Source organism: Populus alba, chromosome 14, assembly GCF_005239225.2.
Source record: "Populus alba chromosome 14, ASM523922v2, whole genome shotgun sequence".
Classification (NCBI taxonomy): domain Eukaryota; kingdom Viridiplantae; phylum Streptophyta; class Magnoliopsida; order Malpighiales; family Salicaceae; genus Populus; species Populus alba.
In genome coordinates, this window is record NC_133297.1 from 6,245,013 (window position 1) to 6,263,354 (window position 18,342).

General features: G+C 33.6%; 3 protein-coding genes and 3 non-coding genes across 9 annotated transcripts in view; 3 read left to right on the forward strand and 3 right to left on the reverse strand.

The window, feature by feature from the left end:
• The window catches only part of LOC118041698 (uncharacterized), a 25,565-nt gene continuing 7,223 nt past the window's right edge, over positions 1 to 18,342 (forward strand). Inside the window, exons 1-7 of one of the 2 annotated variants that reach the window (XR_012167898.1) lie at positions 1 to 152; positions 464 to 787; positions 892 to 982; positions 1,470 to 1,591; positions 1,700 to 1,846; positions 2,366 to 2,464; positions 2,778 to 2,894. Coding sequence is in view for 1 of the 2 variants with exons in the window: in XM_035049172.2 (XP_034905063.1) it covers positions 482 to 787; positions 892 to 982; positions 1,470 to 1,591; positions 1,700 to 1,846; positions 2,366 to 2,464; positions 2,778 to 2,828 (816 nt within the window). In the remaining variant the exon portion in view is untranslated. Of the gene's footprint in view, positions 153 to 463; positions 788 to 891; positions 983 to 1,469; positions 1,592 to 1,699; positions 1,847 to 2,365; positions 2,465 to 2,777; positions 3,009 to 18,342 lie in introns of those variants that run through there. The other variant, XM_035049172.2, reaches the window with a different exon arrangement.
• LOC118041950 (small nucleolar RNA R64/Z200 family) lies at positions 3,603 to 3,704 on the reverse strand. Its single transcript, XR_004686395.1, has one exon. It is a non-coding gene; the product is annotated as a small nucleolar RNA R64/Z200 family (small nucleolar RNA).
• LOC118041948 (small nucleolar RNA SNORD18) lies at positions 3,762 to 3,838 on the reverse strand. The gene has a single exon (XR_004686393.1). It is a non-coding gene; the product is annotated as a small nucleolar RNA SNORD18 (small nucleolar RNA).
• On the reverse strand, positions 3,930 to 4,007 carry LOC118041949 (small nucleolar RNA Z199). Its single transcript, XR_004686394.1, has one exon. It is a non-coding gene; the product is annotated as a small nucleolar RNA Z199 (small nucleolar RNA).
• LOC118041378 (uncharacterized) lies at positions 10,155 to 13,050 on the forward strand. Its single transcript, XM_035048681.2, has 6 exons — positions 10,155 to 10,554; positions 10,656 to 10,815; positions 11,285 to 11,472; positions 11,614 to 11,737; positions 12,275 to 12,405; positions 12,679 to 13,050. Exons 1-6 carry the CDS (start codon positions 10,204 to 10,206, stop codon positions 12,799 to 12,801), a joined length of 1,077 nt encoding a protein of 358 aa, XP_034904572.1. The 5' UTR covers positions 10,155 to 10,203; the 3' UTR covers positions 12,802 to 13,050.
• The window catches only part of LOC118041379 (uncharacterized), a 7,440-nt gene continuing 2,604 nt past the window's right edge, over positions 13,507 to 18,342 (forward strand). Inside the window, exons 1-2 of one of the 3 annotated variants that reach the window (XM_035048686.2) lie at positions 13,507 to 13,751; positions 13,838 to 14,037. In XM_035048686.2, the coding sequence (XP_034904577.1) occupies positions 13,849 to 14,037 (189 nt within the window). In that variant the 5' untranslated portion in view covers positions 13,507 to 13,751; positions 13,838 to 13,848. Of the gene's footprint in view, positions 13,752 to 13,826; positions 14,038 to 18,342 lie in introns of all 3 variants that reach the window. The other 2 variants (XM_073404475.1, XM_035048684.2) reach the window with 2 other exon arrangements.

The following is an 18,342-nucleotide window of genomic DNA, read 5'->3' on the forward strand; positions in this document are numbered from 1 at the left end:
GTAAATAATTAAAAAAACTGTGAAGGAACAGAAAAGCATGGACTGGTAGATTTGCCTAACTATAAACCCTTCCCGATACTCAAACACCAAAACCCTGACAGCAGACCTCAGATTTTAGCATTTGGGCTCTCAAGGTTTGCAATAATTACCAGGTAAAGCAAGAAATCACTATCTTTCCACTCTCATAGACTTACTTAAGCCTTTACTTTCTACCATTCAGTTGATCATAAAAGCTCAAATGGCACCAATTTAGCTACTTGCTTAAAAAACGAGAGCGATTTCTGATTGTGAACAATATTGTAATAAAAAAGAATTGATGTTACATTTTAGGTTTGTTTCTTCTAGCATTCACAACATTAGATTAGCTTTAATTTTTGTTATGTGACATTCTGGGATCAATCAAATGTTGTTATTGAATTAAGGTTGCAGATGGAGGTTTAATGTTGATGTTTTGTATGTTCAGAGAGCTTGAAGAGTGCTGATGGGACATGCTGATGGTCTATCAGAACCCGGGTCATCAAGCAATCACCCAATTGCTTATCCTGAATCGGTGTTGGATGTTGAGGACGAAGAAGAACAGATACTGTATGCAGCTTCCTTTGAAGAACTTGCGAGAAATCATGTTAAATATGACACCATTATATGGGTTTCTATATCTTTGTTGCTGGTTTTAGCTTGGGGGATTGGCATTATTCTGTTGCTATGTTTGCCCATAAGACGATGCCTGCTTCAAAAGGATATTTCCTCGCGCAAACTATATGTTACAGCTAATGAAATAGTTTACAAGGTAATCATGTGTGTAGTGAATACTTTTCTCTGGCCAATTACAAGAGAGAACTGGCAGCGTGGATCCAATTCTTATATTGTCATCATTATTTTTCTTGTTTGAAGTTTTCAAGGCCTTCGATTCTCTTTTGGCGTGTTACAACAATTGAGAAGCGCACTCCACTTTCCTCGGTGATTGATATCATCACTGAGCAAGGTATTGATGCAATACCAGTTGATTCTAGTTGTGATTCATTTGCTTTGCTACTTTTTTGTTCACTGTTCCATTTGCTAGATTTACGTGTTACATGTACGATAGTCTAGGTTAGATGTAAGCATGTCTTTTTCTCTAAACATCTGTTTCCCAAGCATATGGCTATGCAGTTTTTTTCCAGCCAGGCTACGTGATTGGTTGTACTGCTGTTCAGACAGCTACTGTAGTATTGGTTGTTGTCAAGCTTTCTTGTAAAAACTTTTGGCTTGCTACAAGGGAACCTTTGAGGAAAAGTGGGGGAACAATAGGCTGCTAGCTAATCACCGTAAATTTGCATATTTTTGTCTTTTTGGATGATGTCATGAATTTTATATGCTTCTTCTCAAGTGAAAGATGAATGTTTTAATCAATACTCTTGTGTGCAAAACAAGCCCTCTTGAATGAATGCTTCAAAACGACTGGTGATATTAATATGTTCTGATTTTCATAGGTTGCTTACAGTCTGTTTATGGACTCCATACATTTAGAGTTGAAAGCATTGCTCATGGAAAAGCTGCACCTGTCGATGAATTACGGGTTCAAGGTGTTGCTGATCCTGGAGTTTTGAGGAAGGTTTTGCAAACTTGATTGTTTGCTTTATTTTCTTATTTCAATGTGAATGTTGTTGTTTTTTAAACAAGATGAGCTGGATAATAGTTGGTTGTAATGCATTTCTTGCAGGTGATAATAACTGAAGCTTCAAAGAATGCACAGGATTTTGGGGAAGGTTGCAAACCTACTCTTACTGGTGAAGAGGAGAGGCTGTCTAGAGGGGGATCATTGAGTGAGGGACCAGTTATCTTTAAATCACCATCCAAAAGCTGGAAGGTAATTTAAACTGCAAGCTTTTTCTATGTATTCTCTGGAATTTGTTTCCAACTCTTTATTTATGAATGCTAACACTTCCTCTTACTCACTTCAAATTGAGATGTGTATCCTTTGAAATATTCGTACTCCAATAACTTCAATCTCACGTTAGTAACAAGTTGAGGCTTTTATGCCCTGTTCAAGTTGAATTATTCAATTTGTAACAGCCTGAATCGTTATGGATTAAGTTTTTATATTGGCGAATGAACCTTGGATGCTATGGTTCTTACACGCTTTAAGGTGTGAGTCAATTTGGTGCTGTGCCAGTTCTGTACTCCATTCAAACTGTGTTACCTTAAACTGGTTCTGCTTGCAAGACATTGAGGTGTTGTGACTTCTACTTCCCTTACAACAGTGGAGCCCAGATTATTAGGATATATAGTCTGAACTCTCAGAAGAATGGATGGTTGGTCCAGATGCGTTACTACATTCATCAAATTGATTTGCTTAAGACTAAGAGATGCCACCTATCCTTTTCAGATTACAGGCTCACCGCGCTACACTTCTCCAAAGCATAGAGGTTTAATACAAGGGGAAGTGCTGCTAAATAAACTCGAAGAAGTCAGTAAATCAGTGAAGGTATGGACCCTGTACTTTCTTTATGTGGTCTTGTCCAATGATGATAAACAAGATAGTTTCATGTATTTTAAATCTTAAAATGTTTTCATGTGTTCAACCTTGAACAAAGCGGCGAGCATTCCCTGAAACACTTCACTTTCTCGGAACTTTCAGTCCAGATGATTTTATGAGATGTCCATTTTTACAAGTAACACATACTTTCAAATAACCTAGCACACGCAAATCTCAAGGCGACAGTGTTTGCTTCTGCTTGTGTTCATTTATTTATGTAAAAGTGTCCCTGATTTGCCTATTTTTATTTTTATCATGCCAGAAAATTGAGTCGCATATTAAGAAGTCCCAGGCTTCCCCAGAAAGCCGTTGAAGTGGAGCAAGGCCCTTTTGGATTGGATCATCAAATCAGACGCTTACATTAGAGAAACTCCATAACCCTCACAACCCCCGCCCCTTACAGAAAGAAATGGTCGTTGCTTGCGGAGCAACAGCCGCGTCCGGATCTGATCTATCTACTCGGCAATTCATCCGGTGAATTCACGGGGTCGCCCCGCCAACCATCGGTGGACTTTCTGTATGTATAATTCAGTTGGGTTATTGTTTTCAATGCTCTTCGAACTTCAGAGTTCAGCTAGTTATTAGCTTTTGCTTCCATTGCGGGAAGCTTTCATGTGAACACAATTATTGTTTGAACAATTGCATTGTTCACTGTTTACAAAGATTATAATTTGTTGCGTGAAAACCACCAGCACTCGTTTCAACTTTGGAACTTGTTTTTTTAGAACTTCAAACAAATAAAATAAATTGAATTTTATCTCTTTTAAAATTAAAAATTAAAAATGTAACTTGCTTGTTAATTAAATTTAAAATAAACAATATATCCATTCTCATGTTTCGTCTACATTTTGGTCATTCATATTGATTTAAGTTCTTGATGCAAGGCCAGAGCTCCCCTAATTTTTTTTCTGGTTATGATCCACAAACCAAAATAACAAGACTAGCTTTCTTCAACATGTTTCCTATTTTGTTAAAAGTATATTCCAGTTCTTAGATCTGAAGAGATAAATTTGATGGTGGAGCCGAGTCCAGACTAGCATTCAACAGTCAGTATTAGTAGAACCCTTTTAGCCGATCAAGGAAAAACAAGGTGCTCAGGATCATGAATATGTTCTCATAGAGTTTTCCTGACAGGAAAAATCTCTGAAGTCTGACATGTGAATTCATTCATGGCTCATCATAGCAAACAGAAAATGGGATTAACATTAATTAATTAGAAATATTTTTAAAAAACTCTTCCAAATTGGAGATCAGAAATTGGTAAAAAGGTTTCGGTCACGGTTAAATCAGAAACACGGACCAAAGTTTATATCATCATATCTCCCAGTGAATCGCATTGAGATTACTGAACAAAAAAAACATAGAGAGAGAGCGAGGAAAACATGAAATTAAATAAAAAGGAGGGACAAAATGGAATCATCAGAGACTTAAATACAAGTAATCACGAAATCAATCGATCATTTTGTTGCAGTTTTTTCTTCATCCCATGATCATCATTTTGTCCCTCTTGGTTTTAAAAACCACAACAGATTCAACAATACAAAAACCCATAGTTTTCTACATTAAAAGAAGAAGAAGAAGAAAAAATATCTCGGCAAAAGAGAGACGACAGAAAAGACACCGAGAAGTAGAGAAAGAAGGTGAAGCTTGGCTAAGGAAAGGAAGAGACGGGCTCTCACTCAAGCGAGTGTGGATTATATAGGAGGAGGCAAGGAGTTGAGGAAACCCTAATTCAGTATTTCAGTGTGCTACAATTTTGCGACTCGTTGGCGTTTACTTGAACCGTTGGATTGTCCTGTAAAATATTCATATCGACGGTCTTACTCTTTCTCTCCTTTATTTTCCTTTATTTTATTTTTCCTCTCTTGCAAAGTTTACTCCTTGGCTTTAACTCAATTTCCCTACTTGGCGGCAAATAAAATACCAGAGGAATTCTAAGAATAGTAAGTTTTTTTTTTTTCCAGGAATAGTAACAGTACTGGAATATCTCCATAATTTCACATATTCATATATTCTATTAATTTAAATTTAGTTATATGTATAAACAAATAAAATTAATGTGATTTTAACTTATATTTTTTAAAATCATGTAAATAACAGAGAAATATGAGAAATTTTAATATATTTATTAAGTAACTAGTAATACTTCATGTGTCTATTTTAAATAAAAAATAGATACAAGTAAAATATATATATATATATATTGTTTTTATTTTTGTTTTATCATAAGTTTTTTTATATATATTTATCTTTTATATTCATTAAATAACTAATATAATGTTAATCGGAATGGAATATTTTTCAAGAAATGTTAGGAATTGCAACAATTTTTTTTCGTAGGAAGAGTAACAATTTGGGAATTTTTCCAATGTTTCGCGAGTATTCCTCGCTTTTTTCTTGTTAATTAAAATCAATGTGCATGTATAGTGATTTTCACTTTTATTTGTACATACTATTTAAAAAACAAATGTATAAAACTTGAGATGAGTATTGCTGAGCTGACATTGTACACGCACATTTTACTGTGAACCTATTATTCATAATTTTTATTTTTTTTAAATTTGACTCTCAAATTTTTTTTATGAGCAATTGTATTTATTTTTTTTTTTGGTCAAATTCAATAGCAACTAAATCAAATTTGTTAGCTAAGAATAAAATTGTAAGATAAGGGATCGGAGTAGAAAATGCACCACAAATAGGTGATGGTTTTAAAGTATACATAAAAAGTTTAATTTAGTCCTCATACTTTGAAAATTATACATACTCGGTGCCTTAATATTTTTTTCAATTAAATTTTAATATAAAAGTTTATTTTTATTATTTTTTAGTTTCTGATTTGAAATATAAAAAATAGAGGTCATTGGATTTCGACAATGAAACCATCAATATTCATATCAAAATGTTGCATTTGTTGACGAGAATTCATAGTAGGTGTTTTTGTACCTTTAAAGTTTGTGAAAAAAACAAACATGAACTCGTAACTTTATATATATATATTAGGTTGATTTTAGTTTTTAGATGGTTTTTTAAGATTATAAATAGGTTTATCACGATTCCTATAGTGTTTTTCTATGTGTGTTTTTTTATCATAAACAAATTAAAAATAAGTTTTCAGATCATAAAATCTTAAGAACTGATTTTTCAGTTGCCATAATGGTCCAAATATAAAAAAAAAATCACACAACGTGTCATTTGTTTTTTTTAAAAAAAAAATTGGAGTGGATGATAAAAAAAAGACCTGTATGATGTGGCTTGACTTGCCTGGCCCAGCTATCTTATGCCTTCGGCTTCTTCTTTTTTCTATGTATTTTTCATATTGATATGTTTTTTTTTATTTATATTTTAATTAATAATATTTTTCTTTTTTATTTTGTCTGTGAAGCCTCTTTTAAATGATGAATTTTTTATTATTTTTTATAAATTTATTTTTTTGAAGAGATTTTTTTTTACTCGTCTACAATTTTTTCTTTATAGGTAAACTTTATTTTTTCAGTAACTTTTTAATTGCCATGTATTATTTATAATATGTCTAGCTTTGCATTGTATTTTTTTTATCTTTTATTTTACCTTGTCAATTCAATGCGTGTGTCTATTTTTATTTTCATTCAACTGAATAAAAAAATTACTTTAATAAACAAACTTAGAAAATACAGTCACATAAATATCTTATTTTGTGAGGTAAAATATCTTGATCCGTATATGTTTCTTGATTCTTCTTTTCATTCTTATTTTTAGTTGTCATTTATGACTTTTTATTTATTTATTAATACATGTTGTTAATTTTTTTTATTACATGTATGCATGAACTTTTTTTATTTTCTATAAAAAAAGCATGTAGAGAAAACCTATATACTAATATAAAAGCCAAAGGGTGTCGGAAATTTTCTATTCAACTGCACTTATTACATTACAGATCACAACAATAATCAACAGTGTATTGTTTTATTTCAAAAAAAAATTGTTATTGCTTTTTTTGTTTTCAAGTTTCTTATTTGTTTATTTTATTTTATTAGTTTTGAGGTGATTGAGAACTAGATTTTGTAATTTATTTATTTTTATCATGTATTTTTACAAGGTTAAAGTGAGGGTAGCCGAAGTTGTTTTGGATCACGAGTCTAATAAGGTGTCTTTTATTTTATTTTATTTTTTAGCCTAACTTAATTCTATTATGGTCTATTTTATTTTCTCATGCTTTTTTTTTTTAATAATTTTAAAAAAGTCATATTATTAAACTTTATAAAGTTCATGGGCCTTTTTACAAGTTTGGCTAGTTAACATAGGTCGTGAGTATGGTGATGTTAACTTGTTTTTTTTTTATTATTATTTCATCTACAGATATCAAGTTAATTAGGAATTTAGTTTTCACGATTTATTTCGCTTTCTATAAGGTTGTTGGAGTTTTTTAAAAAAAATGTATTGGATTGATGTTTTTTTTTTTAATGATTGCCTATTTTTATTGTCACATGATTAAATAAAAAATAATTAAAAAAAATATATAATTTTAGTGGAGTCTATAATTCGGTTTTGGCATGCCAGCTCAGATTACTCAATTCACAAGTTTTACGAGTTAACTCATCAACCAGGTATGTTTTTTTTAGTCCTTTACTTTGTGTTCAGCCTTTTGTTTTTGTTTCGTCATTCAATATTCGGTTAGTTATGACATAGTCTGCAATGTTTTTTTTTATTTATTTGTTTTCTACAAGGTTACCACAATTTCAAATAAATATCCATATATAGGGTTGGTGTCAATTTCACGAGCATATAATTTTATTGTACAAATAAAAAAATAGTATATAAAAAAGGTTATTAAGCCGAATATAGTTCAAGATATAAGTTGCAGAGGGATCAAGATTGATCTAACATGATGTTATCTAAATTTTCTTTTTTAAATTATTATATTGAAGTTTTTTAAAAAGTCAAGCCATGTTTTTACTGGTCATCCAGGTTATATTTGGATCCATAAAATCAATTGATTCAAGTAGAGCCAGTTCCCACACAGTTTGATTGGAAACTTGAGTTGGACAAATAGTTGAAAAAAAAGATTTTAAAATCGACTCACTTAACTAGACTTAACAACACCATCAAAATACTTTGTATATGTGTGTATTTTAAAAATTTATCGGATCGCGGCGAAGCACAGCTAAATAAACTAATAATACTGATTGCTACCTAGTACCACAGTTATTAAACCCAACCTCGCGCGGCGGGTCGACCCGGTGGCTGGACCGGTCCGGGTTTAATAAAAGACCAACTGTGGCAACAGCCCAGACAAACTCGGGCGACTCGACCGGTTGACCCGGGACCCGGACAAACCAAGACGAGACCCTTTTTTTTTCCCTTTCCAGATGTGAGACTTGAAATTTATTAGTACATATACTCTATATTTCCAAGAAAAAAATCATGTTTTTTCAGTGTGGGATAAAAAAACCTTTTGGTTTAAATACTTCAACTTAAAAGAATAACATAGTATCTTTTCAATGTGAGATTTAAAGCACTTTCATATATATACTCTGTGTTGCCATAAAAAAAAGTCATGTTTTTTTAATGTGGGATTTGAAACCCATTAGTATATATACTCTATGTTCCTAAGAAAAAAAATCATGTTTTTTCAATGTGAGATAAAAAACCTTTTAGTTTAAATACTTAAACTTAAAAGAATATCATAGTATCTTTTTTAATGTGAGATTTAAAGCCCTTTCATATATATACTCTATGTCTTCATGAAAAAAGTTATGTTTTTTCAATGTGGGACTTGAAACCCATTAACATATATACTCTGTGTTCCCAAGAAAAAAAATCATGTTTTTTCAATGTGGGATAAAAAGCCTTTTAGTTTAAATATTTCAACTTAAAATGATAACATAGTATTTTTTCAATGTGAGATTTAAAGTCCTTTTATATATACACTCTATGTTCCAAGAAAAAAGTTATGTTTTTTTAATGTAGGATAAAAAACTTTTTTAATTTAAATATTTCAACTTAAAGTTTAACATAATATCTTTTTAATGTGGGATAAAAAAAATTTAAAATATTTTTTTAAACTTCATTATTTATAATATATATAATCTATATTTACATGGAGTTTTTTCATATGAAATATTAAAAGTTTAATTTTTTTAAAATTTTTTCAGGTTAACCCGAGTTGAACCAGGTTAACCTATGAACTTGGGATCTAATCCCTTGAACAGGTCAACTCTCGAATCGAGTTTAATAACTATGGCTAGTACATGTAACTTGATTCAAGTGATCAGCGTAGGGAATGAGGGGTAATTCTAAATTATTGCCTTGGATATATTTTCAAAACAATTATTTTATAATACTAATTTTTAGCACCGATATATTGATAAATTAATCCATGAATTATTCCAATAATACATGTAGTACACCAAGTAACCATGTAATCTATCGACCACCTTTGATCCCGCTTAATTTGGTAGCAATGGTATACTTGCCACATGTGCTGCACGTGTATTTCACAAATGTGAACATAAAATCTGAATAAAACCATTTATACAATACAAATACATAAGGTACAAATGTGAATATAAATTTTATCCAAGGCTCCACAAATTGTAACATAATTATATCTGCATTGCAGTTTTTCTTTTTAATAAAAAAAATCTTATACATATGAGATAAGAGCAAAAAATATGGATATAAATAGAAAATCTATCTTACCCTCTGACCAAGGAATCTTTTTCAATATCAGCAGAGTTTGTCGAGAAAGTATAAATCTTTTATTCCAAAGAAGTCAAAAATAGCATAAAAACAACCAAGGATCTACCATAAAAAATACATATAATTTAATAGTTTATTGAATTTTGATGTAATTTTATTATTTTTAAGTTTTAAATATATATGTAATCTATAAAAAATAAAAATAGTATAAATCTTTTATCCCAGAGGAGTAATAATAAAAAGATTATTAAAAATAGATCTTTTATTTTTATAAATCTTTTATAAAAATAGTACAATAAAAATAGGATAGCATTGAGAAAATAACCGAGGATCTACTATATACAAAAAAGATCTAATTTAATAACTTATTGAATTCTGATGTAATTTTATTATTTTTAAAATTTAAATATACATGCTATGCATGAAAATTAAAAATCAGGGCATGAACAAAATATTTATGAACTGTCTTATCTGAAGGTCTCTTCGTCTAACATTAATGGCAATGACAAACAGAAATAACGTGAATTTTATGAATCTCAGTAAAAGATAACGCAAGAACAACGAATTTTTTTTCTGATAAATTTTTATTATTTTCAGATTTTAATAACTCATCTTTGTTAACATGATTTATTTTTTTTAGAGTTTTAATAATCAAAACAAGTTTCAATATTTTATATTATACAAGGTTTTATGTAATTTATAAAGAAAAAAACCGTGCACTCTTTTAGGGATCATATCGATGTTTTAATCTATTTTAAATCAAATTTAATTATGAATTTACACATTAGTATTGGCATATATTTTATATTATATTATATAAATTATGATATCAGAATAATAATTTTTTTTACACAAAGTATATATATTTTTTAAATTCTAGTATGTTGATTTTTTTAAAGTAAGAAAGTATATTTGATATTTATGAACAAAAACTTCTCAATACATGCGATGATGCTTAAAATTCAAGAGTATTTGTATCGAAAACTATGGAAAGAAATGACAACTGACAGATGAACCTTCGTCCCCGTACCTCATCTGATCCAAAAAAAGAAGAAGCAGAATTAACGCACCCGACCCACTCACCCATCCACCACCTCCACCACCAGGAAACTCCGCTTACAGCATTTGCGATGGAGACGAAGAGAGTGTTAGTGGTAGGAGGGACAGGCTACTTAGGCCAACACGTATTACTATCCCTTTCACGAATCAAAGACAGCGCCCCTTACGATCTCGCTTTCACTTACCACTCCAATTCAAATCTTCTTGAACCCTTGCTTGATGCCATCCCTCACTCTCACGCTTTCCATGTTGATTTAACTACGGGTGACGGATTCCAATCCATCGCCTCCAAATTCGGCCAGGTACAAACCCCCCCTCTAGAAAAATTTAACTTCTTCAGTTCTCTTGCAGTTTGTTCGTTAATTTCAAGGATCTGTTAAGTTTTTTTTGAAATGTCTGTCAGCCTCATGTTGTGGTGAACTGTGCTGCACTGTCTGTGCCTCGTGTTTGTGAGAAGGACCCTGATGCTGCTATGTCTATAAATGTACCTTGCTCTCTTGTAAACTGGTTGTCGAGCTTCGAGGAGAGAGATACTCTACTTATCCATTTATCAACTGATCAAGGTTAATTGAACTTAATCCTTTTTTTTTGAAAATTTTCCATCTGGAGTGCTTAATGTTTAAGGTTTTGTTGGGTTTTGTTATGTTGGCAACATTCACTGAGTAGGTTTCTATCAGGTCAATAAAGTTAGAGAATTGGAAAAGTGAAGCATTATATCAAATCTTCAATACTAGATGGGTTTTTGTTTTCTTAAAATATTTGTAGAATACAAATGGTGAACCCTTCTAAGCAACTTCAAATTGAATAAGATGTTGTTCATTAACTTTCCAGTCCTTCTAACATCACGTGGATCTAAATGCGAGCAGCAAGTATTGTGTTGCTGTTGGGATCGTTACCTTAAGTTGTTATATTTCCGTCATCCCAATGCATACTGATTTGTGCCGCATCAATGTTTTTTCCAATGTGAAGCCCAATTGGAATGCGTCTTTGGTTTGATCTATCGATCCTTTTATTATTGTCTTTTACAATCAGTTTATGAAGGGGTGAAATCATTCTACAAGGAAGAAGACGAAACTGTTCCTGTTAATGTGTATGGTAAATCAAAAGTGGCAGCAGAGCAGTTTATTTCTAAGACATGGCCAAACTATGCAATATTGAGAAGCAGTATTATCTTTGGGCCACAAACTATCTCTCCCGTCCAAAAATCACTTCCAATTCAGGTGCTCAGTTGCTCACATAGAATGTAGACCTTACATTTGTACTCTTATCACTCTGTATTCCCTGTCTTGCGAAGATTCAAAATGAATTGGATTCCATGGTTAACTGTTGTCTAACCGATATGTGACATCTAATCGATGCAGTGGATTGATGGTGTCCTCTCCAAAAAAGAACAAGTAGAGTTCTTCCATGATGAGTTCCGCTGCCCAGTGTATGTCAAGGATGTTGTGACCATTATACTGTCTTTGATAAATAAATGGATAATAGGTATGCAGTTACATGCATCTATTTTCACACATAAAAAAACTACATGCTTCAGCCCAACATTGATAAACTTCACAATGCTCTTTACATTAGGTAGAACGTAGAAGAACTTTTGATGGGAAAGCAAGAGTTACATTTCATCTAATGCTCTGTGTTTTGACCTCTCGAAAGAGATTACATTCATTAAAGTAATCATCTAACCTGGCAAAGCTTCTTCTTTTCAACAATTTTTTTATAGTGCTGTCTTTTCTGTAAACCTCTTTTCCTTTTCTTTTATTACCTTTCCTTTGTGCACGTTTTCTCTTATGTAAAACTAAATGGTGTTAAAATAAGTTGCTTCTTTATTTGCTTATTGAAGTATGATCAATTGTACCAACATGTGATGGGAATGTAACTTAAATTCATAGCTCTCCTTTTGTTGGTAACTATATATTTCTTTGTTGGCATTGTACTTCTTGATTTTTCCTGCTGCCTGTTTGCCTCTGTGCTTTGACATCGGATCTGGCCCGATCATCATAATATTGGTGGTGCTTGTCCTAGAGGGTAAGCAGATGAAGTTGCTCTTAAATGTTGGTGGACCTGACAGAGTATCTCGTGTTCAAATGGCTGAAACTGTTGCACATGTTAGAGGATACAACACCTCTTTGATCAAGCAAGTATCTGCATCTTCGGTAAGCAGACGAAGTTTAATAAGGCCTTTTCATTTGATTGTCTGTTGTCCTCCTGGTCCAGGCATCACTTTATTATCACGTATTCATCTGATTGCTCCTTAATCCATCAGATAGTTTACTTTCATGTTGTTCAATTCTGCCTTTATCGTTCTAAATGTTCTGTCACCTCAAAAAATACATGGAATATACATTTATTCTTCTTCTGGTTAAGAATGCACCTTTCTCTTTGGCACATGCGCAAGTGGTGGCTCATATGTAACACTTATTTTTCAGGTTCATCGTGGAGTCTCATCGCCAGCTGACATATCCATGGATATTTCAAAACTGATTCAAACACTAAATATATCGCCAACCTCATTCAGAGATGGTGTCATGTTGACACTTGATCTAACTTAAATACATGGGGATATATTTTAGTCCTTTCTCATCATCACCTGCTGAGGATATAGCATGGATATCAATTTCCCTTTTGTTTTGCGCTATCAATTTCCCTTTTGTTTTGCCAAACTGGATGATTCATGGAAGGTGGATCTTTGTTGCTCGTGCTGTGAGACATTCAAGTTGCAAACCTGTTCATTTTCTCAAATTGTACGAAAAATGTAAACAATTGTATTGTGAATTTCCATCTCTTTGCTTCTTTGACCAGTGCCCCCCCATAGAAAAATAAAATAAAATACGAAAACAGAGATTTCTTCAACTAAATTATGCAACTTGGGAGTGGACTATGCAATTTGTCATTTTCAAGTTCAGATTTTCATGGCTTGGGAGAGTACCAGCCTAGGAAATGTGGCAAGTTAGAAAGCAGGCTGAGGAGAAAGATGACCCTTGTAATTTTATCAGCCAGAGCATTCTTTCTTGCCCAATGTACTCGGTAGTGGAGACATGCTTGAAAAATTTGAAAGAGAAAAAAAAAAAAAACGTTAAAAGTTATTAGTTGTGGTTTTTAAAATTAAAAAATAAAAACCACAAGAAAAATAGCTTTCATTTGATAAAAAAAAAAACGAAGAAAACTCCAAACAAATATAGGAGGAGGCATGGGTGCTAACATAGGAGCCCAAATGCTATTAGGCCTTTTGTTTTTTAAAAGCCCTTTCTTGCTGCCTCACCTCGTCAAGTCCGGAGAGTTGGGAAGACAAAAATACCCTCCAGAGCACGAACGACATCAATTCAAGGCAAGCACACTCACGACACGCCAGACGCCTACTCCAGTAACTCCACCGTCCACACTCCACAGCACTCCACGCTTGGAAGGAATCTGGAAAGGAAAGATCCCAACAACTGTAACAAAGCAGAGCCCGTCATCTTCATTTTGCTCCCCCCCCCCTCTCTGACTATTCATCTCGCTGGTAAATTCTGCTAATTTACTAGTAATTTATTTGTCAGGTTTTTTACTGTAAATATAACTCAAATCCATTTTTTAGCGAGTGACCAGCCCGATCGAAGATGGGAGGAGGAGGAGCAGAACATGGACACGGAGCTGAGGGGGCCCACGGTGACTTTAGGGCGAAGGTTTGGAGCATGAGTGGAGGTCCATACTGCAGACCTAAGCACTGGCGCCGTAACACCGCCATCGCCATGTTCGGCGTCTTCCTCATCTGCATTCCAATTGCCATGAAATCCGCTGAACTCGAGGTCTCCCTTCTCATTCTATTAATTTTTTATTTTCTTTCTGTTTGGTTGTGGGAATGGTTAGATGTTTGAATTCTGGATCTTAGATCTTTAAAACAGTGTAGTAGACGGCGATTCAATTAGAGGTGTTGACATACTTTTGTTGGTTTGGTCTAGTTAATCGTTTTTAGGTCTAATTAACTTGTTTTAATCTTTTGATTTTCGGTATCTTCTCAATTCCTATAGAATGAATATCCAATATTGGTTGTTATTACTGGGTTTAATTAACTGCTTAATTGGTGTTAAATAGTGAGGTCTTCCATGCGAAAGGATTAGCTATGGTTGGGACACCGGGCAAGCAATGTTGTTGTTGTTGGTGTGTTTTTTTTTTTGAAGTAGAGTTTTCCTTGAATTTTATGATATTATTATTATTATACATTTTGTATGCAACTCATATGACCCATAGCTATTGGTACTTCCTTTTGTTTCTGTATGTGGACGGGTGCCTCTTGGTGTCTACATTAATCGATCCTTTGACACTTTTACTCATCATAAAGGTATGAACAAGTCCAGTATCTAATCAATGATTAGCTGTATAATAATTGGCTTACTGGTTATTTATTACAAACGTGGAGTCCTTGAATTTTGTGAGATTAGGTATTTCAAATATGTTCATATGGTGTAAGTCTATGAGATTGTAGTTCCTTATGTTTCTGTGCATGAGTTGTGTTATGTCGGAGACTACATTAAGTTTCTTTTATGCATATTGAAAAGGATTAGCTATATTGATTGGTAATCTTATATTCTTGTTTCCAACATGTTGTTGGGTTCCTGCCATCACCACCAATGCATTGCAACTCTCTGCCCCTAGCTCTTAGAAAACCCATTCACTTTCAACTTGTTTTTTTGCTAATTTCCACTGTAAGCTCTCCAGCAAGTACTTTGGGAGTAATACTCCTCCAATCACATAATGATGGGTCCCAATTTCATGTGAGTAGGGCTCCTAGAGAGCACCTGCAATTTCTTTTGCTTATGTTACGAAATTTTATTGCTCTAACTTTCAATAGCTCTTCTTGCCAAATGATAGAGGTTCAAATTAATAACATCTCACTTGTTTTTGACATGAATGGCAAAGACGATCGTTTAAACTTTCTTAAGTCAAATGTGTTTTTTCTTTACTAGATTTTTGGCGGTCATGACATTAATATAGTCGTTAAAAAACTCAGACTAGATATGGGCTTTCCATGGCCTCGTTTTGGTTGGTGACGAGTCTTGAATGTGGGTTTTTATCTATGACCTAATTTGTTTCTAAAAAACAAGTTCCTTGTAGGAACAAGATATTTTGATACCTAGTGAACGTAGGTGAAAAAATGTAAGTAAGAGAAAATAAAATGAAGTGGCAGAGAGGAGAAAATTCTTATGTAAAATTGTTTGTCTCCTGAAGGATGTGTAGAGTCCATGACTTGAGTATTCTTACCCAGTCCTTGAACTTACTTCATGGAGAAGGATAATATTTTCTTAGAAAACTGAGTCATCAGGTGTTGTGCCATGCTTGTTATTGATGGAGACGTTGATGGTAACATTTTTCTTGAAAATTGAGGGTTGTTGTGCCATGTGTGTCATTGGTAGAGATGGTAGCAAGTTATAATACTAGGAAATAACCATTGGCTAGAAAAGCAGTGTACTGTGTGCATAGAAAAAGTACCGTGTGCATGGAAAAAGTACCTTGTGCATGGAAATTTTGTGTGCGACTCTTGGGAACTTGAAAAAATGCATAAAGATGTGTGTCAAGGCCAGAATGGACACACCAAGGTGAGTTAGGATTGAGTCGGGACTCGAAATGCTAGGTTTATAGCTGTTTGGGCTTGACCTAAATAACTGAAATGTGGGCACGTGCAATGCAAGTATTAGTGAGTTAGCCATTCACTACCTTCGGGCAGCGTGTGTGGCCCACTCTGGCCTTCAATGGTGGCCTTCTATGGTGTTAATAGATTTGCCTCTTCGAGATATTTTTGATGGTACTAGGATGTTGTCATCAGAGCTTGGGTGTGACCCCGACATTCCATTCATTTTTTCCTTATCTTTTCTCTCTTTGCCCTTGTATTTTTATGCCATCTCATTTATTCTTCAAACTATTGGATTGTTTTTGCTTCTTTCATAACCATTTGATCTTTATAACACTTTGGATTGAATTGTGTTCATTATAATTAATGAGAGGGTTGCATGAGACATGCATAATTGTTCTGGAAATGCATGACCCTTCCTAGCCATGTGGGTCACCCAAAAGGCCAGGACTCTAAATGGCTAGATATTTTTTTTAAAATTTTTTTGTTGTACCATCACCTCCCACATCTTCTACAAAAAATTTCATTATGAAATCTCCAAACATATCTCTAGGTCTCAAACGAAAAATCTCCATAGCAAGATCACTGATTTTTCATTGAAATCTTCATGTTTCCATGTGAATTCTTTGTCTCCAAGCACATCTCCCACGAAAATCTCTATGGCAAGATCTCTATTGAAATCTACACATTTACATACAACATCTCCTTGCACAATTCTTTAACACTACTTTTGCACAAAGCATTCTTTACCTTCTAAATAATAATGTTCTCAGCTGTGAGATGAAAAAACAAACTCATCAAACCCCTATCCCACTTACAGGCAGACAAACTCTCTCTCTTACATAAATGTGAACAAAAATTACTAGGACTCTTATGGAGGCCTCTCATGCAGGCATAGAAGGTAACATTTATAAAGCAAATATTCCTCACTTTTGTTAGTCATAGTCTCCCAAGCATGATTGTTTGAAAGACATGGGAGGTAAATGATGGTGTAACAGGAATAAATAAAAAAAATTCTACTTGTTTGGGCCCAACCCAAACAACTTTAAGTTGGCCTAAACATATATTAGTCCTTACCATTTAAAAAAAATTATAGGCATTTGGGCCTGACCCAAAAAACTATTAGTTAGCCCAAATGGCTAGGAAAAACCTTGTATTTTCATGCATTTACAAAATAATTCTGCATGTCCTATGCAATCCTCTAATAAATTGTAATGAACAAAAATCAACCCAAATTGTTATGAAAACTCAATAGCCATGGGAGAAACAAAAATAATTCAACGGCTAGAAGAAGAAATGAAATTACACAAAAAAACAAGGGAGGAAAGAGGAGAAGAAAAAAAAAAAAAGGGGTGTCGGGGTCACACTTAAGTTTCGATGACACTCCTAATACCATAAAAAAAAATTCTCAACTAGGTGAATCCGTTGGCATATGGTAAGGCCGCCTTTGGATGCTAGAGTGGACCACACATGTTACCTGAAGGCACGAGTGGCTCACTCGTTGATGTGTGCATTGCACCCGCCAGCATTCTAGTTGTCCAGGCTTTTCCCATATGGCTGGATTTTTAGTTGTCTTGGCTTGCCCGTACTCGTAGAAATCCTAGCTGTTTAGGGCCTAGCCCAAATGGCTAGCTTTATAAACCTTTAGTGCTATGCTCGAACGACTAGCAACCTAACATATCAGGCCTTGACTTGATTTTGACTCACTTTGGTTTATCTAATCTTGTCCCAACACGCCTCGATGTATTTTTTTCAAGTTTCGAGTAGCCACTCACAAACTTTTCATGCATATAGTACTTTTACTATATAGTGCAAACTAGTTAATGATTATTTCTTGGTAACATCTACACCAATGATGTGCATGGCACAATAGCCCTAACTTTCTAGTAAAATGCTACCGACATCTCCACCAATGGCTAACATGACCCAATATCTGCTGACTCAATTTTCAAAGAAAATATTTTCTTCTTCATAAAATAAGTTCAAGGACTGTATAAATACAATAGCCCTAACTTTCTAGTAAAATGCTACCGACATCTCCACCAATGGCTAACATGACCCAATATCTGCTGACTCAATTTTCAAAGAAAATATTTTCTTCTTCATAACATAAGTTCAAGGACTGTATAAATACCCTAGTCACATAAAATAACTAACAAGTCCTGGACTCCATACAGAGACTCCAAGAGATAAGGTCTCACATAAGAATTTTCTCTTCACTCACTACATTTTATTTTCTCTTCCTTTCATTATTCGTCCCTCGACATTTACTAATTTAAGCATAAGAATGGCCCCAATTCCCACAAGGAATTTGTTTTTTAGGATCAACCCATGCTACAAATAAAATCCTACATTCAAGACGAGTCACTGGCTCAAGATGCAACCATGGAAAGCCCATATCTAGCTTGAGGTTTTTTCATTACCGCATCAATGATTTGGAAACTAAACCCTTTTCATATCTATCACAACTCCAGGACATAAGGGA